Source organism: Antrostomus carolinensis, unplaced genomic scaffold (assembly GCF_000700745.2).
Source record: "Antrostomus carolinensis isolate BGI_N321 unplaced genomic scaffold, ASM70074v2 scaffold43773, whole genome shotgun sequence".
Lineage (NCBI taxonomy): Eukaryota > Metazoa > Chordata > Aves > Caprimulgiformes > Caprimulgidae > Antrostomus > Antrostomus carolinensis.
This window is the reverse complement of record NW_010305297.1, coordinates 12,713-31,224: the sequence shown is the minus strand read 5'-3', so window position 1 is coordinate 31,224 and position 18,512 is coordinate 12,713. Positions and strand designations below refer to the sequence as shown.

General features: G+C 39.8%; 1 protein-coding gene across 1 annotated transcript in view; it reads right to left on the bottom strand.

Moving 5' to 3' along the window:
- The window catches only part of TLK2 (tousled like kinase 2), a 39,725-nt gene that overhangs the window by 10,085 nt on the left and 11,128 nt on the right, over window positions 1-18,512 (bottom strand). The window contains 10 exon segments of the mRNA XM_010164744.1: window positions 786-852; window positions 4,641-4,793; window positions 6,162-6,298; window positions 7,684-7,794; window positions 9,198-9,290; window positions 12,270-12,356; window positions 12,937-13,104; window positions 15,852-15,947; window positions 17,086-17,129; window positions 18,188-18,257. Coding sequence (XP_010163046.1) covers window positions 786-852; window positions 4,641-4,793; window positions 6,162-6,298; window positions 7,684-7,794; window positions 9,198-9,290; window positions 12,270-12,356; window positions 12,937-13,104; window positions 15,852-15,947; window positions 17,086-17,129; window positions 18,188-18,257 — 1,026 coding nt within the window.

Genomic DNA, 18,512 nt, shown 5'->3' with positions numbered 1-18,512 from the left:
AAAGAAAAAAGTGTAGAGCTCAGGCACCACCTGAGAAAATAGGAAGACTCCAGCAATGCATTTGCACGCTTCCTCTTTGTCTCATACGGGAAAGAAAACTCTTTGGCCTTAGCAGAGATCACAGCTAACCAGGAAATAGCAGAAGACATCTATTTTTATTTTTTTTTTCAGTACTTCATCTGTTGCAGTGTCCCAGAAAACTTATTTATAGGTTATTGCAATCACTTTAAAAGGTAACCAACAGCTTATCTAAATATAACCTCACTTGCAGGTACAGTTCCTACTGAAGCCAGTGTATTTGAAAACAAATGTGCATTACAATTACCTAAACAGTACTAGTTTCCAAGAGCCCAAGAGATTTTATTGGACTATTACTGATAATGCTGGTTACTTAATATTGCAAAGAAATGGGAAAGTCAATGAGAGTTGCAGTTTTTGTTGTGTTCTTATAATTTTCTTCCCTTGGTCTGTTCCTTCATGTTCCCTTGTATCAGACACATACAGAGCCCAGCACTAGGCAGGTCACAGTGACAGAATAAGATGCATCCGAATAGGGAAATCATAACTGTAAGGATGTATGAATCTATTTACTGAAGCAAAGAACATCTTTCCTGAATACCACTGCCTCAGAAAAAATTATTACAAAATCCTGACCATCCTTTTCAAGCAACAAAACCCTCCCAATTATTGAACAAACAGTAGTGACCTCTACAGAGAAGTGCTATTGTTCACAGAACACTGAATCAAAAACCTACCTAAAAACCTTTTCTGCAGTTTGTTCTCACCTTTTTAAGATGACCTAGTCGGAGTTTGAAGATTTCTTCCTGTTCGTGGTATTCTGCTAATGTTAACCTGCAGATGAGAGACAAATACAACACATTCAATTTCAATGCACATGATAAAGTGAACTGTCTGCAGAACACACATCTCCAGTGGAAGTGAGAACTACACCGAGTATGTCAACAGCCACTAGAAGTTTTTAGGTGAACTCTGCAACCTATTTTTTTTTCTTTTAAATCAAACTAAAGGAGACCAAAAGTTCAAACCTTGATAAAACACATATTCATTTCAAATCTAAGTCCCTAATAACACCTATTTAAGCCAGTGAGTTTTTAACTAAGCAAGCTAAATCATAATCTAAATACGGAACACAGAAGTGTAAGTATTCTATATTTTATTTTTCCAATTCAAGTTTGCTTTATTGATGCATTTTCATATTTTTCCTTGTAATAAAAGCTGGATAATTCAACACAACTATTCATTCTGGGACTAGCAGTACACCGGGACACAGAGCCACTGCAAACAGAGCAATAACCAGGGATTCAGAACTTTCTCCTGTTTCAGGCTCTGAGAAGCAGCTTCCAGGGGAACCTTGGGGAATTTACTTCACCTTACCATATCTTTGACCTTATGTGCAGTCAGGAGAACTAATGGGATAAGGGGAATAATCCCCATTTTATAGATGATAAGTGATGTGCAAAGTTTCTATCCTAGGTGGCTGGTCGAAAAGCAGCTTTATCCTGTTTTCAATGTCTTTTATAGACCAAGTGTGTCACGTAGGACAGAGGCAAAGCACAGCCTTACGGTAAAATAATGACAGATCCCATCACTAGTGAAAGGTAACGATGTGTTGAGATCTTTAAGGTTAGCAAAATGAATCATTACACTAATTTCCTTATAACTACCAACAAGGAGTTTGGTAAAGGCATCACATGTGAACATAAATTATGAAGCCCATATCCACTGCCTCAGTTTCCTTTGTAAATGAGATACACACATAACAGTATACAAATATCTTTTTTGAACCTAAATTGAGTTCAAAGCGTATCCTAGGAGGATTCCTGTTGCATAGCACTGGGTACAAAAGTTAGTGTATGAGGTCTCCGCAGCATCAACACCACAACTCATTTGAAGAGGGGACTGAGTTGTATGTCTGCAAGGCTGTGGGACCTTGGCTCACTGTACAGTAAATTAAGAGGAGGCAGTATTCAGCTGATTAAGTGCTCATCTTGAAAGGCTCCAACTTCTCTCCGCTGTTGATAAAGCAGAGGGTCCACATAGCTGAAATAAGTGCTAGAGCAGCTGTTAGCTGATAAATTTAAGGCAAAACTCACAAGCCAAATTCCATTTTAAAGAATCTCGACCAGAAGGAACTGCTTATTACAAATTAAAGATACATACAAACCACAGCCAGTACCATAAATGTTTACATGTGAGCTCATTTCATATAAAAGTATCCTAATTCACACACCCCCACCCTGCCCAGTGACAGCCTAAATTTTAATCAGATTCAGCTAATCTAAAAGAGCATCCCAAAAGTTCAGGTCTTTGATTGGTGTTGCTGTATAAGGAATAAAAAGACAATTGAATAAACCAGCAACAAGCTTTCCACATATTCTTGTGCACAAATGAAATACGGGGCTAAACATCAAGCCTACTCATTAAACAAGAGATGTAATGAGTACCACCAGGCTAATGCTGCCCAAAATAGCTGCCTGTTAGCAGCAAGCATTACAAAAATCAAAGGGGCTTTAAGATAAACGCTGCCCTGTTTCACAGAAAAATGCTTGAAATACATCACTTCTAGTGCAGCTGAAGACTCTAAGGTGTCGCTCTAGCAAACCTCTAGCTCTAGCTGCTCAAGCTGCTCTAACAAAGCTCAAAAAGCTCCAGCAGATTAATCTTCCTAAATGAAAACCTTTTTCTCATTCACAGGTTAGAAACTAGTTTCAGGAGAGCACATGTTTAAATTTGCATCATGTGACCTTTCTCTCCTTTTTAAGACACAGCAAAAACCACAAGCCAAAGAGGAACCAAAAATCAAATTAAGACATTTGGCTGTCTGCTTTTCATTCAACGTTCAAAAACACTTACATTCGACTTGCCTAAAAGTCGAATGTAACAATTCCACAAGAAAAAAAACCAACCTCCCTCCAAAAATCAGAAAATTTTGTACCTGACATACAACATTCAACAAATGCATTATTACAGGATAACTAATGATTAAGCAAGTAGTCAGACAGTACAGTTGCTTCAGCTGACTTGCAAAAACCAATGTTTTCATAAGCTGGAACGCTCCATGTGAACCACATTCATACACTTGCAAGCAGTTTTTATCAGGAACACCACAAGAAGCTCTTCTAAACCACAAAGATAAAACCCTGAAATATATCAGTGAAGAATTATAAACCAGCAAGAAACACAGAGAAAGAGACCTGGTAACACAAAAAGGCTTACTAACAAACCCAGGTAAAGCTAGATTACATCAAGGCAGGCTCACAACATCGGCAGAAATTCACTAGGTATCGCAGACATTATCATGATTTCCAGGTACATCAAGACCTGTGCTGCCATGTCTGCAGAATAAACCACATTACAGCTGTACCAGTCTGCTGGGGAAAAAACATCCTACAGAAATAGGGAAAGCATCATCCTGTCCCTTAGATGTGAAAGGTTACCACAGTGAATGGATATTTACTTTTCCAAACTCAAATGCTGCAATGCAAAAGGACGGCTTTAAAACTTTATTTAGCTGTTTTTAAGCTCACTTGGCCAGAACAAGGGGTAAATGCCTCAATTTGTGCAGAAAGCACACAGTGCCCTCCAATACAATACACCTGAGCAACACACACCAGCATCGTATTTGGGGGCACTACCCTGGTTGCTAAGAGCACCCTGAATATCATGATGCACCCAGTCCTGTGCCATCTCTGCTGTGACTGCAAAAGGCAGCAAGAGCTTTTGCTTCACATGCACTTTTAAAGATCAAGACTAAGAATTCAAAGGGCTCCAGGAACTTCGAGTTCAAGTCACGCCCAGGAGATTTAATAGTGTAAAAAGAAAAGTGTCATTGAGAGTTACAGTATTAGCCAAAAGCGATGAAAGGAAAACTGTACAGGAAACTGGTAGAAGGTAGGGGAAAGTCTCTGACTTATTTCAAACTCACAAAAACTTCCAAAAAATATTGTTCCAAATTTCTTGTGAGACACAGCTTTCTGCTCTAAGAACACTGAGACTCTTAGATCAGTACCTTCAAAAGAGGCAGGGGAAAAAAAAAATCTTCTGTAAGAAGAAGGAGTAGCACTTCAACTACCTTCCCATTTCCCTGACTCAGGTATCTGCAAAGGACTGCTTTGGAGTTACAGGTCAATGCTTAACGCACTGTCTTTCCAGAGAGCATCTTTTTTCTTCAGTATAGCAAATTAATTGTTTGAAAAGCCTCCCCAGAAAGTACATAGAAATAAAGGCTTCTAATTCTAAAAATTCTTTTTCCTTAAAAAAAAACCCCCACTGTGTATCACAGTAATACCAAAATCAATTCTGAAGTTGCAGAAGAAAACTTTAAGAAAAAGACATCACTTTTCATACCTGATGCAACAAGAATGCTGAAAAAGTTACTGCATTCAAAAAAGTTAAGCTCATACAAAGTCTGGACTCAGCAATGATCCCTGTTTTACTCCAATGAAAACTATTTAGAACTGCAGCCAGATGTTACTGAATGCCAGGCTAATTCCACAATATTCATTTGTGCATGGAGTGAAGCCTAGAGGCAAGGGCAGGATTCCATTTCCTAGTAGATATTTTGTGCTCTAATCAAAGCACGCAGCTTTGCAGTGCACCAAGAAGGCCACGTAACCTACGTTTCATTTTCTGCTCCATTGGTCTTGTTCTTGCGCTGCTTCTGCTCATTGCTTGCTGGAGGGGTCTGTCCCATTGCAGGGGGCTTCCGTTTTGCTAACATTTTTCGTTGTCTTTCTATTTCTTCCCGCTGGGAATTTATCCTTTCCTGTTGCCTGGAAAGAAGAGAGTAGAAAAAAACATGAAGCAGATAACTAACGGTATGTACTTGATTGTCTTCAGCATCTGTTCTTAACAGATTGGAGTGATGAATTTCAAATCGGTTGTACTTGTAAGATTACTAAGAAAATATTTTTGTACAGAAAAGGGGGATATGCCAAACATTATGAGTCAGATTTCTTAAAGGTATTTTTACATAAAAGGGGATTCTTTTCCTGGCCCACAGAAACCTTTAAGTGAAAGGTTTTATTCATACAGAGGATATCCAAAACAGAGTTGCTAACCTCACGGAAAACCCAGGGATCCATGGTAAGTCACTAACTTTCCACACACTTTTTCCTAGAAGGCTCTGTTCTAAATCTCAGACCTTCCTGTTAAAACTATTCCTGAAGTCTGGCACTGTCTGAGAAAGTACCCTTATACTTCAAAGGTACAGTTAAACTATCCTTAGTTTCCTGAAATATAACCAACACCATTCCCAACTGCATTAAGAAAACAGTCTCTCCTCCAAGATAAAAAAGACTATCTTAAACATTTCACAGTGATAAAAAGCACACTCTTGAAATTTCAAGTCTAAATGACTTGAGTATGTACATCATTCAGTTTTTAAGAGACTGAGACTGCAGGTAAATAATCCAGAAGTATTTCTTCGATGTTTTATAGCACATACTAAGGAAGAAAAGGCCTTAATCTGCACCTAACAAGAGCTGCACCTCCCCATCAGACTCCAGAGAAGTGATATGACTTCAAATGATCATATACAGTTCTCTCTAATGCAATCAATTTGACAAGGTCTAGGCCAGGTGGGAATTTACTGGATATTTCCATTAACATCTTGCATAAAAGGGTCTCTGATCTTCATTTCCAGGTTTCTGCAGCCCTTTTGATCACTGTTACCAGGAGGCAAAAAAAGTTAAATAGTATGGATTTTCTCTTCTAAGCTTCTCTACTTTCTACTTTAAAAAGGGGGGGAGGGAGCTAATTAGCTTTCCTTGATTAATATATACAAGTATGCAAATCAAATTGATTGACTCAAGATACATGTGAGAATTTGGTCCATCTCTCCACCCTAAGCACGACACAACCAGGTAGGTGCACTGAGAATACCTAACAGGGCAGTCTAATGCTTTCCAACCCAGAAGCCAACTCAAACAATTTGATTCCAGTTTCAAGTCTCTGGAGGTTTAAGTGGAAACATATTTCTCACTTCAGTGTGAAAACATTGTCAGCAGCTGAGTTCCTATCTGATCCTTTCATGCATCAGTCACACCATTCTCACTTTTTGACATGCAAGACATCACACACAACTGCTTCGTTTGTCTGTCTTTCCCTGTGAAGTTAAAGACAATTCTGTTTGTCCTCACTTGATGAGGTTCTGGAAGGCATAGCCATCTGTCCACTGCTCGGTGAAAGACGCCCCGTGCCGCACCGTAGTGAAGTGACCTAGCCTCAATCGATCCTGCATGCTCTTATCTCTGCATGCCATCTTCTCCTGTTTTGACTGAAAACAAAATAAAACATGTTAAAATATACGCCATAAATTAGCAGCTAAGAGCTGTGCTGTGTTTTTAAATCACTTCTAAGTCTTACCACTTTTCATTGTTTCAGTATTGCTTATCTGAAACCCCCAGCAGAAAATCATTGATCAAATTATTGCTGTGCTTCGCACTGGCCTGACAGGCATTTGTTTGCCTCCTTTCTGACATTTCAGCCTCATCTTTCCTTCCTCATTACTGCCTGGGCAGCTCACCCATTCTGACGTGAGTTGAAATCGGTCTAGCAGTAGGATTAAAACTATCCCTTTGTATCAGTAGCTGAGCTAGACTCCAGATGTGGCTCTGATCAGGCCTTTATTCACCCAAACAGGAGATGAAGGAAGAAAATGCACCTTAAATCACTGTTAAGACTAAGATTCAGTGATCAGCCAGCTCAGTCCGAGAATAGCACCACTTGTAGAAGCGACACAATCTCAGTTACGTCACCAACATGCCTAAAAACTGGTGGTGGTGTCTGTCCCAGAGTGTTTCTGGTAAAAGTGAGAGGAAATTTCCAAGGCCTGAGATGAGAGCAGCAAAGTTTCAGTCAGTTAGGATTAAAGATGAACCAGCAAAGGTCCTCACTGGAGCTATACACCACCTACTTGAATGCCAGGTCTGCGTGATACCTGGCCAAGAGTTACAAATCCTCCCAGAAAGGGGAGTCCCATTCAGGCAAGAACAATCAGCTCTGTGACAAAATCAGCTCAAACAGACGGCATGTACTGGCCAGCACCCTGGCAGTTTTGCCCATCCAGTGCCCACAAACAATAGACATAATTGGCCAACAGGTGAAAGAGCAATCAAACTCCCACATTGTTTATCCATCAGGGAATCTGGAAATCTTTCAACACTGAAGAAGGCTGGATGCTGGTAAACAGCAGCCTGGTGCTTTCTCCATTGTCTTTAATGTGTTGGTTTGAGTGTTACACAAAGCAATGATCTCCAACTTTGCCATGTGAAAGATGGAAAGGTCTAAATCACTTGCCCGTGTCGCAGGGCATATCTGGCAATTTCACTGCACAATGGGATACTGCTCTTGTGTTGCCAGAGCTGGAAAACGTTGCCTTTCAGGTGTACAAGGTTTCCAAACCAAGCAATGCCTGCTGCCATTTAGAGCTCAGACTTTTTCACTTAAGCAAGGGAGATCACTCTTTGAGACTGTGAGAAGTAGCCAAACCAAAAAATTCTGAACCATTTCAGTCTTCACATTACATCTGTGTTTGCAGAGAAATAATTTAAGAGAGAATTCTGGTTGTCTTTTGTCACTATAGCAATAGGAAAAGGTTTTCACTGCTGAGAAGATAGACATGAACTGTAACTGCAGAGATGTGGAAAGTCCCCTGCTCACCTTTTCTATAAGAAGCTTCTTGCTCATTGTTACACATCTATTCAACCGCTCCTTGTACTTCTCCAGCATCTTTTGCTGTTCATCTATCTGTCGTCTCAAATCACAGTTGGCCTAAAAGTAAAAAGAGAAGAAAAGCCTTTAAATCACTAAGAACCAAACTAAGCATCACCTAGGAAGAAGTTTCTCCAGCTCACTCTAGGCATCAAATTAAAGAAAGCAAACCAGCAGGATAAGGGAAAAAAAAAAAAAGACTAAGTTCCTCTTATCAAAACATCCAAGCCAAGCTCTTCCATTTTCAACCCACTCAAATCTTAATACTCTTCTAGAACAGGCAAGTGCTATCACCCTCGTTTACATATAAGGAACTAAGGTACAAAGAGACTGAACACATGCACAAGGAATTTTTTAATTTTTATTTTTTTAAACATTTCAGACCTTGCCACAGCTACCAAGTCTCAAAATAGCTTAGTCATCCTTGGACTATCCTCCCTCTTTAGCCACAATACTGGCAGAGGAAAAGGATGGGGTAACTCCCTTTGCACTTTCCATTAAATTCTTGTTCGAGTTACTATCCATCAGCCCCGCTATGCAGACTGCCCCCAGGAACAGTTGCTGCTTTTAACACCACCACACTGGACAGCAGGATTTGATGTGCAACCATTTTAATTGATAAAAAGTTAAATTTATCCATCCTTCTTCCAACCAATAATCTGGCTTCTGATTAAATGCTCCATGGATTGTTTTCCACAAACCTACATGTGCCTCTGTATGTCTCCAAAAGCTTGTCTTACCTCTTTTAGGTGCTGAGACTGGACATACTCAAACACAGAGCCTTCCCTCTACTCCCTTCAATGTGTTTTCTAATCCTTTTCAATACTTCACATGAGATACCCCTCCACTTGATGAAAGCTAAATCAATTAGAGCTCCTCCATTAAGACAAGATCCTTGATTTAAAGGTATTTATCTTTTACTGAAGAGTACTAACGGGTTAAGAGAAGCTTTATTCTTTAGGTGTGACCAAAAGATGTTTTGCTCATTTCTATACGTGTCACTGACTTGTATGAATGAGTATTTCAGAATATACCCTCCCAGTCTACTGAGAGGCTACTGAACATGTTACTCAACAAAAAGCAGTCTCAGCTCCTCAGTATTTAGAAGAGGGGAATAATTCTGAAGAGAAACATGTTAGGTTAGCTCACAAAATACAGAAAGTGTCCAACAGATCAAAGAAAGGCCAACCACACTGCTGAGGACACACACAACTGAGCTACAACAACTGTGCACTGTATAGCCATAGTCACTGATACTCCACTTGCAGATTCAAGCAGGCTCAAACAGAGTATCTACAAGCCAGACAATTATCTTGCAAGTAAGGGATGACTGGATTTGTTTTACCTTGTGAGTGCTGGTTCTACAAATGGTATATAAAATCCTGCTCTGCTAAATGGCATATGTACTCTAGGTTACTTTAAATAGCAGCTTTTAGAAGAGTCGTCCCACTTTATATACTTACTCTTAATAAGTCATCTATCCTCCCCTCTTTCTTCTCCAAGTCGGAGTTCTTACTGTTTTCTAGTGCAGATATTTTTTCCATTGTGAGGTCAGACTGTAAGGGAAAAATCACATAAACCACATTTAAGAAAAACAGATGATATTTCAGAGAGTCAGCACGTAACATCACAGCGTAACCTCCTCTGATCTGAACAGTTTGGTCTAAGAAGGAATTGATCTCCTGCATCCTAGCAGTCTGGGGAAGAACTTTCTTCATTCTTCATTTTGTTATTGCATGGTGGGCTCCTCCAGCACAGGAGGTTCAGTCAGATAGCACAAAGCTGCTCTGGAGAACACAAACTAGTAACATTTAACAGGCTACAACATCTTCCGTGTCCTGCAAATTGGGGTTTTATAGTTGAGTTCTGCCCACTCCTTGGTGGTCTCTGACATTCACTGTCTATTCCTGCAGTGGAACATAGCTCGTACAGGAAAAAGGCTTAAGAAAAAAAAAAAAAAACAAACACCAAATACAATCCCTCAGCTGGAATACCAAATTTAGGAGATCTTTCATGGGCAGAGACAACCACCTGCTAGACAAAAGACGGTACCTGTGGGCTCTAAGGTGGTCTTGACAGAAAACACAGGTCTTCATTTTAAGATATTATACCAGATTGACAGCTTTTTTTTTTAGGCACAAGTCTTTGCTTCTGACAAACTGATGTATTAGTGCCCACTAGGGAGAGGTGCTTTACAGTTCATCAGTGAAATCTATTTGGAAAGTTTTATGGGGTGCAGCACATCTCAAATATCTTCACCAATGAAGTGAGAGTTATATCCAGGAACAGAAGACAAAAGACATTCTTACTGCTAGAGAATAGAGCATATTTCAAACTCAGTACTCTGAATAATGGGTGAGGAAGAAAAGGGGAAGAAGTCCGTATGTATGTGAACACAGTATCGAAAAAAAAAACCAAACCCAAGTCAACACAAGGGAATCTCGCTCCATGACTGCACATGCAGATTTCACATTTATGGCTAACAAGCCACTATCCTGGTTCTGAGAAGAGTTAGCAGAGACTTACCTGTGGAGTTGTCATAAATTTCAGGCTTGCCTGGATGCTAACACCATGAAGTAAAAGATAAACTTGGAGGACTGTTGCTTCTCTACATATGCCCAGTATGTGAAAGAGCAAAAACAACACGTGCCAGCATTGCACATCAAGCAAGAGGAGCCTAAATCCCAAAAGACAAAGAGGAGGCCTGGACAAGTCACCCCACTGCTGCCTTAACTTGGTTTATTCTTCCTGACAGCCTGCAGGAAGCACATGTGACAAAAGCTTTTGTCACTGAAGGCAAGGAGAAGGCTGTCTGTTGAAAGCCTAGGCTGCACTCACTCAGTCAAGCAGCAGAGAGTTTCTCCAGTAAATGACTGTTATGTCATTTTGCCAAAAGCACAGACATGCTTGCATTGTGTCAGATGAAGCAACATTTCAGGATGCACACTCTTACCTGTGACTTCATCACAACTCACCTTGCCTCAGAGCGCTTGCAGTGCCCTAGCACTGACTGAAAATGCTAAGAAAATCATACTGACTTGCTTTTGGCATTGCGACAAGTGATTCAAAATGGAAGTCACTGAAGAGGGTCTGTTTTGGGTTTTTTTTTTTTACCCTATCAGGGTTGTAACAAAGGGGAAGGGAAAACCAAGAATGTACACATGTCCTCATCATGTAGTCAAGCATCTTCCTGGATTCTTTGTCTTAAGTGTATGCTACATGTAGACCTCTGGACAATACCATGAAGCTGAGCATTGGCACACTCAGATAACGTGTCACCCTTTTCAAGGAAGATGGAATCTGTGGGCATGCTAAGCACAGGAGAGAAAACATCTTGCTCACCCCAGGAGGGACCACTATTTTAAGCATTGGTATTGGGATAGCAAAGATTGAAATCTGAAAGTTATCTCTGGTAGGTTGTTGAGTTATGGCATCATTCTTGCACAAGAATTCTCCATGCACTACCAAGAAACAGAGATCTTCACAGACCAGCATTTTAGCAATACAGACAACAAATATGACCCTAGTGACACAACAGAGCTCAGAGACTTAAGCTAGTTAAGCATCCTCAGAGGTAGAACTGCTGTTCTTCATGCACTAAGAACTTGTACCACCTGCTGGGGAAATGGAGAATGAACTTCCCCCAGCAATAAAATCATCTCTGACACAGACTGATGTGAGAAAATGATTGACAGAAAACTGATTGTTTAAAAATCACTCAAGAGGAGGGTCAGTCACAAAGAAATCAGAAATGGAAATTAAAAAAAAAAGATTAAAAGCAGGTTTGAAGAAGAAATAAGCAAGGTGAATTGCAGATAAAGCTGAACATCTCTATAAGCAACAGAGGAAGATGACACAGCCAAAAGTAAATCTTGCCATAAAGCCACAAGAAGAATCTTAACAGTTTAAAAGGCACCAAAAAGACAGCAGCACAGTCAAAAGAGCTACTCCTCTTCTTGACTCCAGGTCAGTGAAGCTGCTGAGAAGCACTGTCAGGAACAGATCACATGCCACCTTGACAAGACAAACTATGCCATGGGTTTACTCTGCAGAGGCCAAAGAAGTTCCAGCTACACTGTGGATATTTGTACTGTAAGCAGTGTGGACACACCCACGACTCAGAGCTGGACTAGAGGCATTCACAATTACCACTCGGGTTCCCTTTGTGTCTTCACATAGAAAGAGAGGAAGAATATTCAGGATAAAACAGAACTGAAACAGAACAAAGGTGTTCCTCTCCTGAGCACATCTGCACACAGCTGAAGAACTGCCCACAGTATTGACACAGAAAAGCCTCAGTAACAGATTAGACAAACTGAAACACATTAGCAGCAACTGAAAGGCATCCTTCACAGGATAAGGAACAAAGCTCAGAGTGATTCACTTCAATCAGTAGTTACAGACTGAGTTGGGACTATTGGCTCTTTTCACTGGAATCATTACGTCTACTACAAGCAGCATCCTCTGGTGTGGAAGACAAGCTGCATCAAGCTTCAATCTCATATCCAAGAGATGTATCATCTAGTGAGCTATACCTGTGACTGTTTGTGCTGGATGGAAATCTGTTTTTAGGAATGCTCAGTGTTCCCTGATCCGGTAGAAGATGGGCTGCCTTGCTGGGCCTGCAAAAGAAAGTTAGTGTATTGTTATATGCTCCTCAGCATGATCACTAGTGCCCATGCAGATACACTGATCTTGACATGGGAGGTGCAGCCTGGCCTGAGTACCATAATTTCATGTTAAGGTTTAAGAATGCTTTAGAGATTTGGTTCATTAATACAAGAGAGTCAGTTTCTTTCAAGAAGTCTGGCCCAACCTGTTAAAAGACAAAGCTTTTAGAAGCCTAATATAATTCATGTCAGCTGAGATTAAGCGAGGCCAAAACAAACACTTCTCACAGCAAGACTATACTTCATTCTTTTGCTTTTTTTGCATTTATCCGATTAGTCTCTCAGATGCTATTATTTTGATCTACATAAGATTTCGAGTCGTTAACTTAAAACTTAAGTCATTTTATTAAACAAGCAAAGCCTGGGACCTAGAACTCTTCACAAGGAAGATGAACTTACCAGAAGATGGTAGACTTGGTCATCAATAAACCAGGCTGCACTTAACCACTCTCTTTGAGCAGAAAAGCTTCAAATTCCCCATCCCTTAACTAGAAACATCCCTTGGGATTCAAATCTTTTCAGAGCTGCTCACCGAGACAAAAGTAAAACAGAGGCCACCTCCCCTCTGTGCCAGCTGCTCATTCTCTAGCCGCTGTTTCGCGAGCATCACCGACATCAGCGTTGGCAGAGCAGAGTGTTCCTCCTGTGGTTCCTTTGCTGTGCTGCCGTCTACCCCATACAGCGGCTGCTCCACTCGCCGCTGTAACACAGTCAATAAAAATACAATCAATTTTTTTTTTTTTTTTTTATTTATTAAAGTGATTCTCTGACTCTGCCAAAACTGTTGTCAGCGAAGCAGCAGCTCAGGAATGAGCAGGCAGCATGGTGAGGATCTGATAATTCAAACAGGACTCCTGGAGTGATTGTTCCAATGGCAGACATCAAAAAGTAGGTGAAGTTAACAATTAAAAAATAAAAAAGTAACAAATGAACACACAGGACAGAATTCCTTGTCAGTTAACACACTCCCTTCCTTTGCAAATACATGTGTTTCAGAGCCAGTAAGGCAAAATAGGCTGTAGATGCAAAAATCTTAGTGCATTGTGACTTTGTTCAATGCATTTAGATTTATGCTACTTGACGTTTTTTAAAGACTCATTTTAAAACAGCCAATGTCATAATACATTCATTATTTGGGTGAAGTAAACTGAGTCAGAACTGCTAAACATCAGCACTCTAACCATCTCTAGGACCCAGACATCACAGTAACCTCATTTCTGTCATTACAGCTGAGACCAACCTCCTTGAGAGATAAGCAAAGTACTAATGCGTTTCCAAAATCTTTCAGAGATGCATTGCATCTCTTAAAGGCCAGCTCCTTTCTCCTACAGTAGACTCATTTTCCAACTGCAGTACAGGAATTGGGTTCAATAAGAACAAGAATCATCTGAGCTACATTGATTACAGCACTCAGAATCTCATTGCCCTCACTTTAAAAGCCAGCCCATCACTGCTAAAACTTGGCAGTCTGGGTAATAATCATCTAAGTCTTTCCAAGCTGTAACTCTGGGCCAGGCATACGCCACACAGCAAGTAAACAGTCAGGTCAGGCTTCAGTTTTTCTTGAAAACCTAAACTGCAACCTGAAGCATATTTTCTGGCTACCATTACAAATGTCAAGAGTGTGCTTTCTTCCCCAAAAGAATGCTTGTATATGAGAACGACCTTGCAAGAGTCTGAAAACCTGCAGATCATTCTTCTGATCAAACGAGAAGCAAGGCAATTCAAAGCAGTCAAGAGATTTGAAGACAAGAAGTAATAAGATCCTGAAGCCATTACAATTCCTCCACAAGTTCTGATTGCAGAAAATTTCCAGTACAGTATAGATTAACTCACAGATTTGGAGGAGGTTTGTCTCATTGTGAAAGACATTTCAACACTCTGCTCTCTTCCTAGACTACACTGACTTCTGTAATGTGTAAGATACCTAATCTTCTCCAGTTTTCACTGATCCCCCAACTTTTTGGGGCTTAGCTCAAACCATTGATATTCAGTTTGTAAGAGGACAGATCTTGCAAATGTGGATAATAGTTTGTTATGAATAAGCAAACATTACAGGTTTAACTGCAAGAGTAAAGAACAGAAGAAACACAAAGAGCACGTGCCTACGGAGAGAGACAAACTGGCCTAGCTGAAACTAACATCAGGCTTCACCACCTGAGAAATACCCTGTTCAAACTTTTACCTACTCAATACATGTAATTGTAGAAGAAGAAAGCTAAAGGAAGAATCAACTTGTCCCATTATAAACAAGTGTAGGGTATCTCATTTGCTGGAATAAAGAACTGTCCCTAATACATCTGCAGCATTCAGAGATGGTATTTCTTTCATTAACTTCTCTTTTAAGAGGTGTATTAATGAATTAATATGCCAGGAGGAAGGGCTCTTCAATTAACCAGATATATTTTAACTTCTGTAAACATCAAAAATATCTAGAAGCATATCTGACATTCTCCCTTGAAGCAGCATTAAAAGCTTTGAAAGTCTAGCAACATATATTGAATTCTGAGCAGAGCGTTCAGTGCTGGGATTTACTTCAGTACACATTCATGAACTGTGCAAAGGTCTCTGCAGAATAATGTAATCAGTAAAGACTTTGCATTTGGTTTTCGGAATACTAACCTCTCCCATAATGCTCCATACTTTTGTGCCAGTCAATAAATGCCAAAAATTTTTAAAGAGGGGCCCAGGCAATATTCAAAACTAGAGATCAGACACCAGAGCCTCAGAATATTGCTTTGCTAGTTGAAAGAAATTTCTTAGCTGTTCTCTACTAAAATGACTTAAAAATACCGGTTATTTCTTCACACTCAGATCTGGCAGAAATGCTGTGACAGCAAAATGGAATTATGTAACACAAAAATAGCAACAGATGTGCACGTATACGCATTTCTTTTTAAGCTTTTGCTAATGCTCCCTACAAGTTACATGCTTGTAAACAGAAGTAAAAGACCTTCCCAATACAATTATGGTATGTATGCTTTGCAGTATACCCAAAGGGTCCAATCATGATCAGAATGTCATGGTACTACTGATATACAAACATACAACATAATTCTAACTTGATGGAGAAGTTAATGAGCTAGAATGGAATACAAGATAAAAGATGTCAGTTCCACCTTTTATTAAGGACAACAATCTGTCTGTAAACACACAGCATGCTAAAAACATACAGCATGCTAAAAACATTGATCTCCCATGCTTTAAGCTCAGATATTCCTATCAGTTACAACTGGACTAGCCACTGTTACACGGTCCCAGACACCCGGCTTTGCTGCCAGAACCCAGTTTCAGATTTAAAAAAGAATGAACTGAATAGAGAATAAGCCAAATCACTCACAAAGAGACCTTCCTTCCTGCTCAGAACCTTTTATTACCTGTCTGAAGCACAGTTACCAACTGAATCAATGCCATGCCACCAGCTCTGTCCCCAGAGGGAACACTTACCGGCAAGGGGTTGGATAAGGAATGCTGCGGTGATGATCTGGCAACAGGCGGCACACTTCTACCGGGACTGGTTCCTGGGCCACTTCCCCCAGCAAACTGGCCAAAGGAAAAGATCAGATCATCAGTAATTTCACAGAGATATTATATTTAAGCAAATTTTAAAAAGACAAATAAACACATTAATCTTAAAAATGAAGTCTTATAGGCTTTAGGGAATCATTTAAACAAACTGAAGATGAGCTAATGGGAAAACCTTAAAATTTCATGCACTGTTTTCAAAAACAACAGCAAAAGTAAGTACTTCAGACATTCACCTGTACACTGAGTGCATTTTTCATTTTACCACAAAAAAGATACAAACCTGCACACTTGGATATAGATCATTTACTGGATAGAACTAGGAAGACTATTCCCTATGAGGAGATATGTCTAACTGTGCACCACAGAAGTAGTAAGAAATGTTCATCTTCACTGAAGCTTCTGTGCCAGTCACTGTTAAAGACAGGACAGGTAAACAGCTGGGCAACTGGTCTAGTTGGTACAGAAATGTGTATGTTCCTGCACCATACAGGGTACCTCACTTATTAAAAAAAAACTTTAGCCAAGAAAAAAGCGCTAATAATCACTTAATTTCTGACTCCAAGTTACTCAGTAAAATAAAGAACAAACTTCAGAGAAAAGCTAGAGCTCTGGATTGTGCAGACCTAGAAAAACTTCAGAGACTACGCAAGAAAATAAAATGGATTTTTAGAATGTCCATCACTGTTTTGAGGAGGGGTCTCCATCTCCTGTGTGGTGCCAGTCTCCCATGGTAAGCTTTTGAAAGAGGGAACCTTGTAAACAACTTCCTACGCAAATCAGCAGGACTTTGAAGATACATTCTTTTGCAGCTACATCAAAATAGGTTTGTGCACTAAGAGATATCCTCATCTGAGATCCAGGTTCCAAAGGAAATCAACCTCCAACATACACTTAGGTGGCTGCTCTTTTAAAAAAAAAAAAAAAAAAGCTTTCTCAACTGTTCAAAGAAATGTTAATTTAAAAAACAACTTCCAAAAATCTCATATCCTCTACCTAATCAGATTTGAGCATATCAGGTTAACACTGTCAATCACTCCAAGCTATTATTTACCATGATGGATTAAGTAACAGAAATCACATCACAGACTTCCATCTACAGATTTTGTGTAATGTGTATTCAAGCAGATTTCTTAAACAATGGAAAGATGCTTACCTCAAAATAATCACTAATTTTATGTCCTCTAGGAGTGCCTTTTCCTAAAAAGGAAAACAAAGGATGAAAATAAGAGTTGATATTTTTAAGTACAGAAGTTACAATGTCATTCTGAAAAACTACTCCTCTATTTTGACACTACTCTCCCTGTAGAAAGGTGCAACACCTATCGACACAAAAGCTTCTGCACAACAAAACACTGCCCCAGGGTTACAACTCTTGTGCTGTTGTTGGGAGGGTTTACAGTTGACAATTCAATTAACTCTCAATTCCAAACATGTCAAATCCAATCAAACAGCATTTGCACTTGCTAAAATGCTTAGAAAACACTAAGTCACTGAATGTTGCATAGATTCTCCAAAATTTCCTTCAGGATAAGGACAGAGCAAAGGGTACTTTTACTCCTCCACCTTCAGGTAAATTACTGCGTTTTAGATCTCTTACAAGCATTCCTATAAGAGTTAGAGTTAATTAGTGGTGGCTTAATACCAGCTCATTAAAACTTAGCCCTTTTCTCTTATTATGCTATTATCAAAGCAGTTCTGTCAACACAATCCTCATTACTTTCTTGTCAAAGAATAAAAGAAATAGGTATCTGCCCCTATGCCCATTTGCTAGAAAATCTGAACTTGGACTTGAACACGCTGGGTTTTTCTTCGTACTCCGAGACAGTACTGCCTGCTTTATACTTGAGCACAGTTTGTTCTCTATTTGTTATGCTGAGAACTTACTCTTAACAAGGCAGGCATACGTCTCAAAAAGCAAGGAAGAGAGTACAGCCTGTATTCTGAAGTCTGGCTGCTGTATATGTAGTGACGCAGGACCAAAACAACACTTCAGAGAAGCCATATTAAGCCTCTGGGCAGTCTGTCCCATAAAAATGCAATGGTTTGTGCGAATAAGCTGAAGATGAGTATTTTCCTGCCAATGAGGTTAACAAGGCTCCCAGAAGAGAACTACACCATCATGGAGTAGTTTATAACAAGCTGTCTGACACACCCTTGAGAAGAGCCATTAGTTTCCTAGGACACTGACTGTGCAAAACGTGCACAAATTACCAACCGTTCAGAAATCCTGCAGCAGGGTCAGGAGAATGAATTACCTTGACTGGTCTCATATGCTTCTGCTTTCCTCTTTCTATTCCGCTGGTCATTCTGTTTTTTCTCAGGAGTCTGTTAAACAATACTTCAAAATTAACATTTCTGCAGTTATTCCAAGATTTAAAGAAAATGCCAAAACACAATAATCTGCTCCATATCCCCAGTGGCCATTTCGTTTCTCTGGTGCATATGTTTCTACTGCTGGTACTTAAAGAAACAACTGCTCTGAAATAGCTACTACCTTCTGATATATGTGCTGCAGAGAAGAGAGAACATGGTTAGCAACAAGGTTAATTTTTGTTTTTCTCTATTTCAACTGCAGCAAGC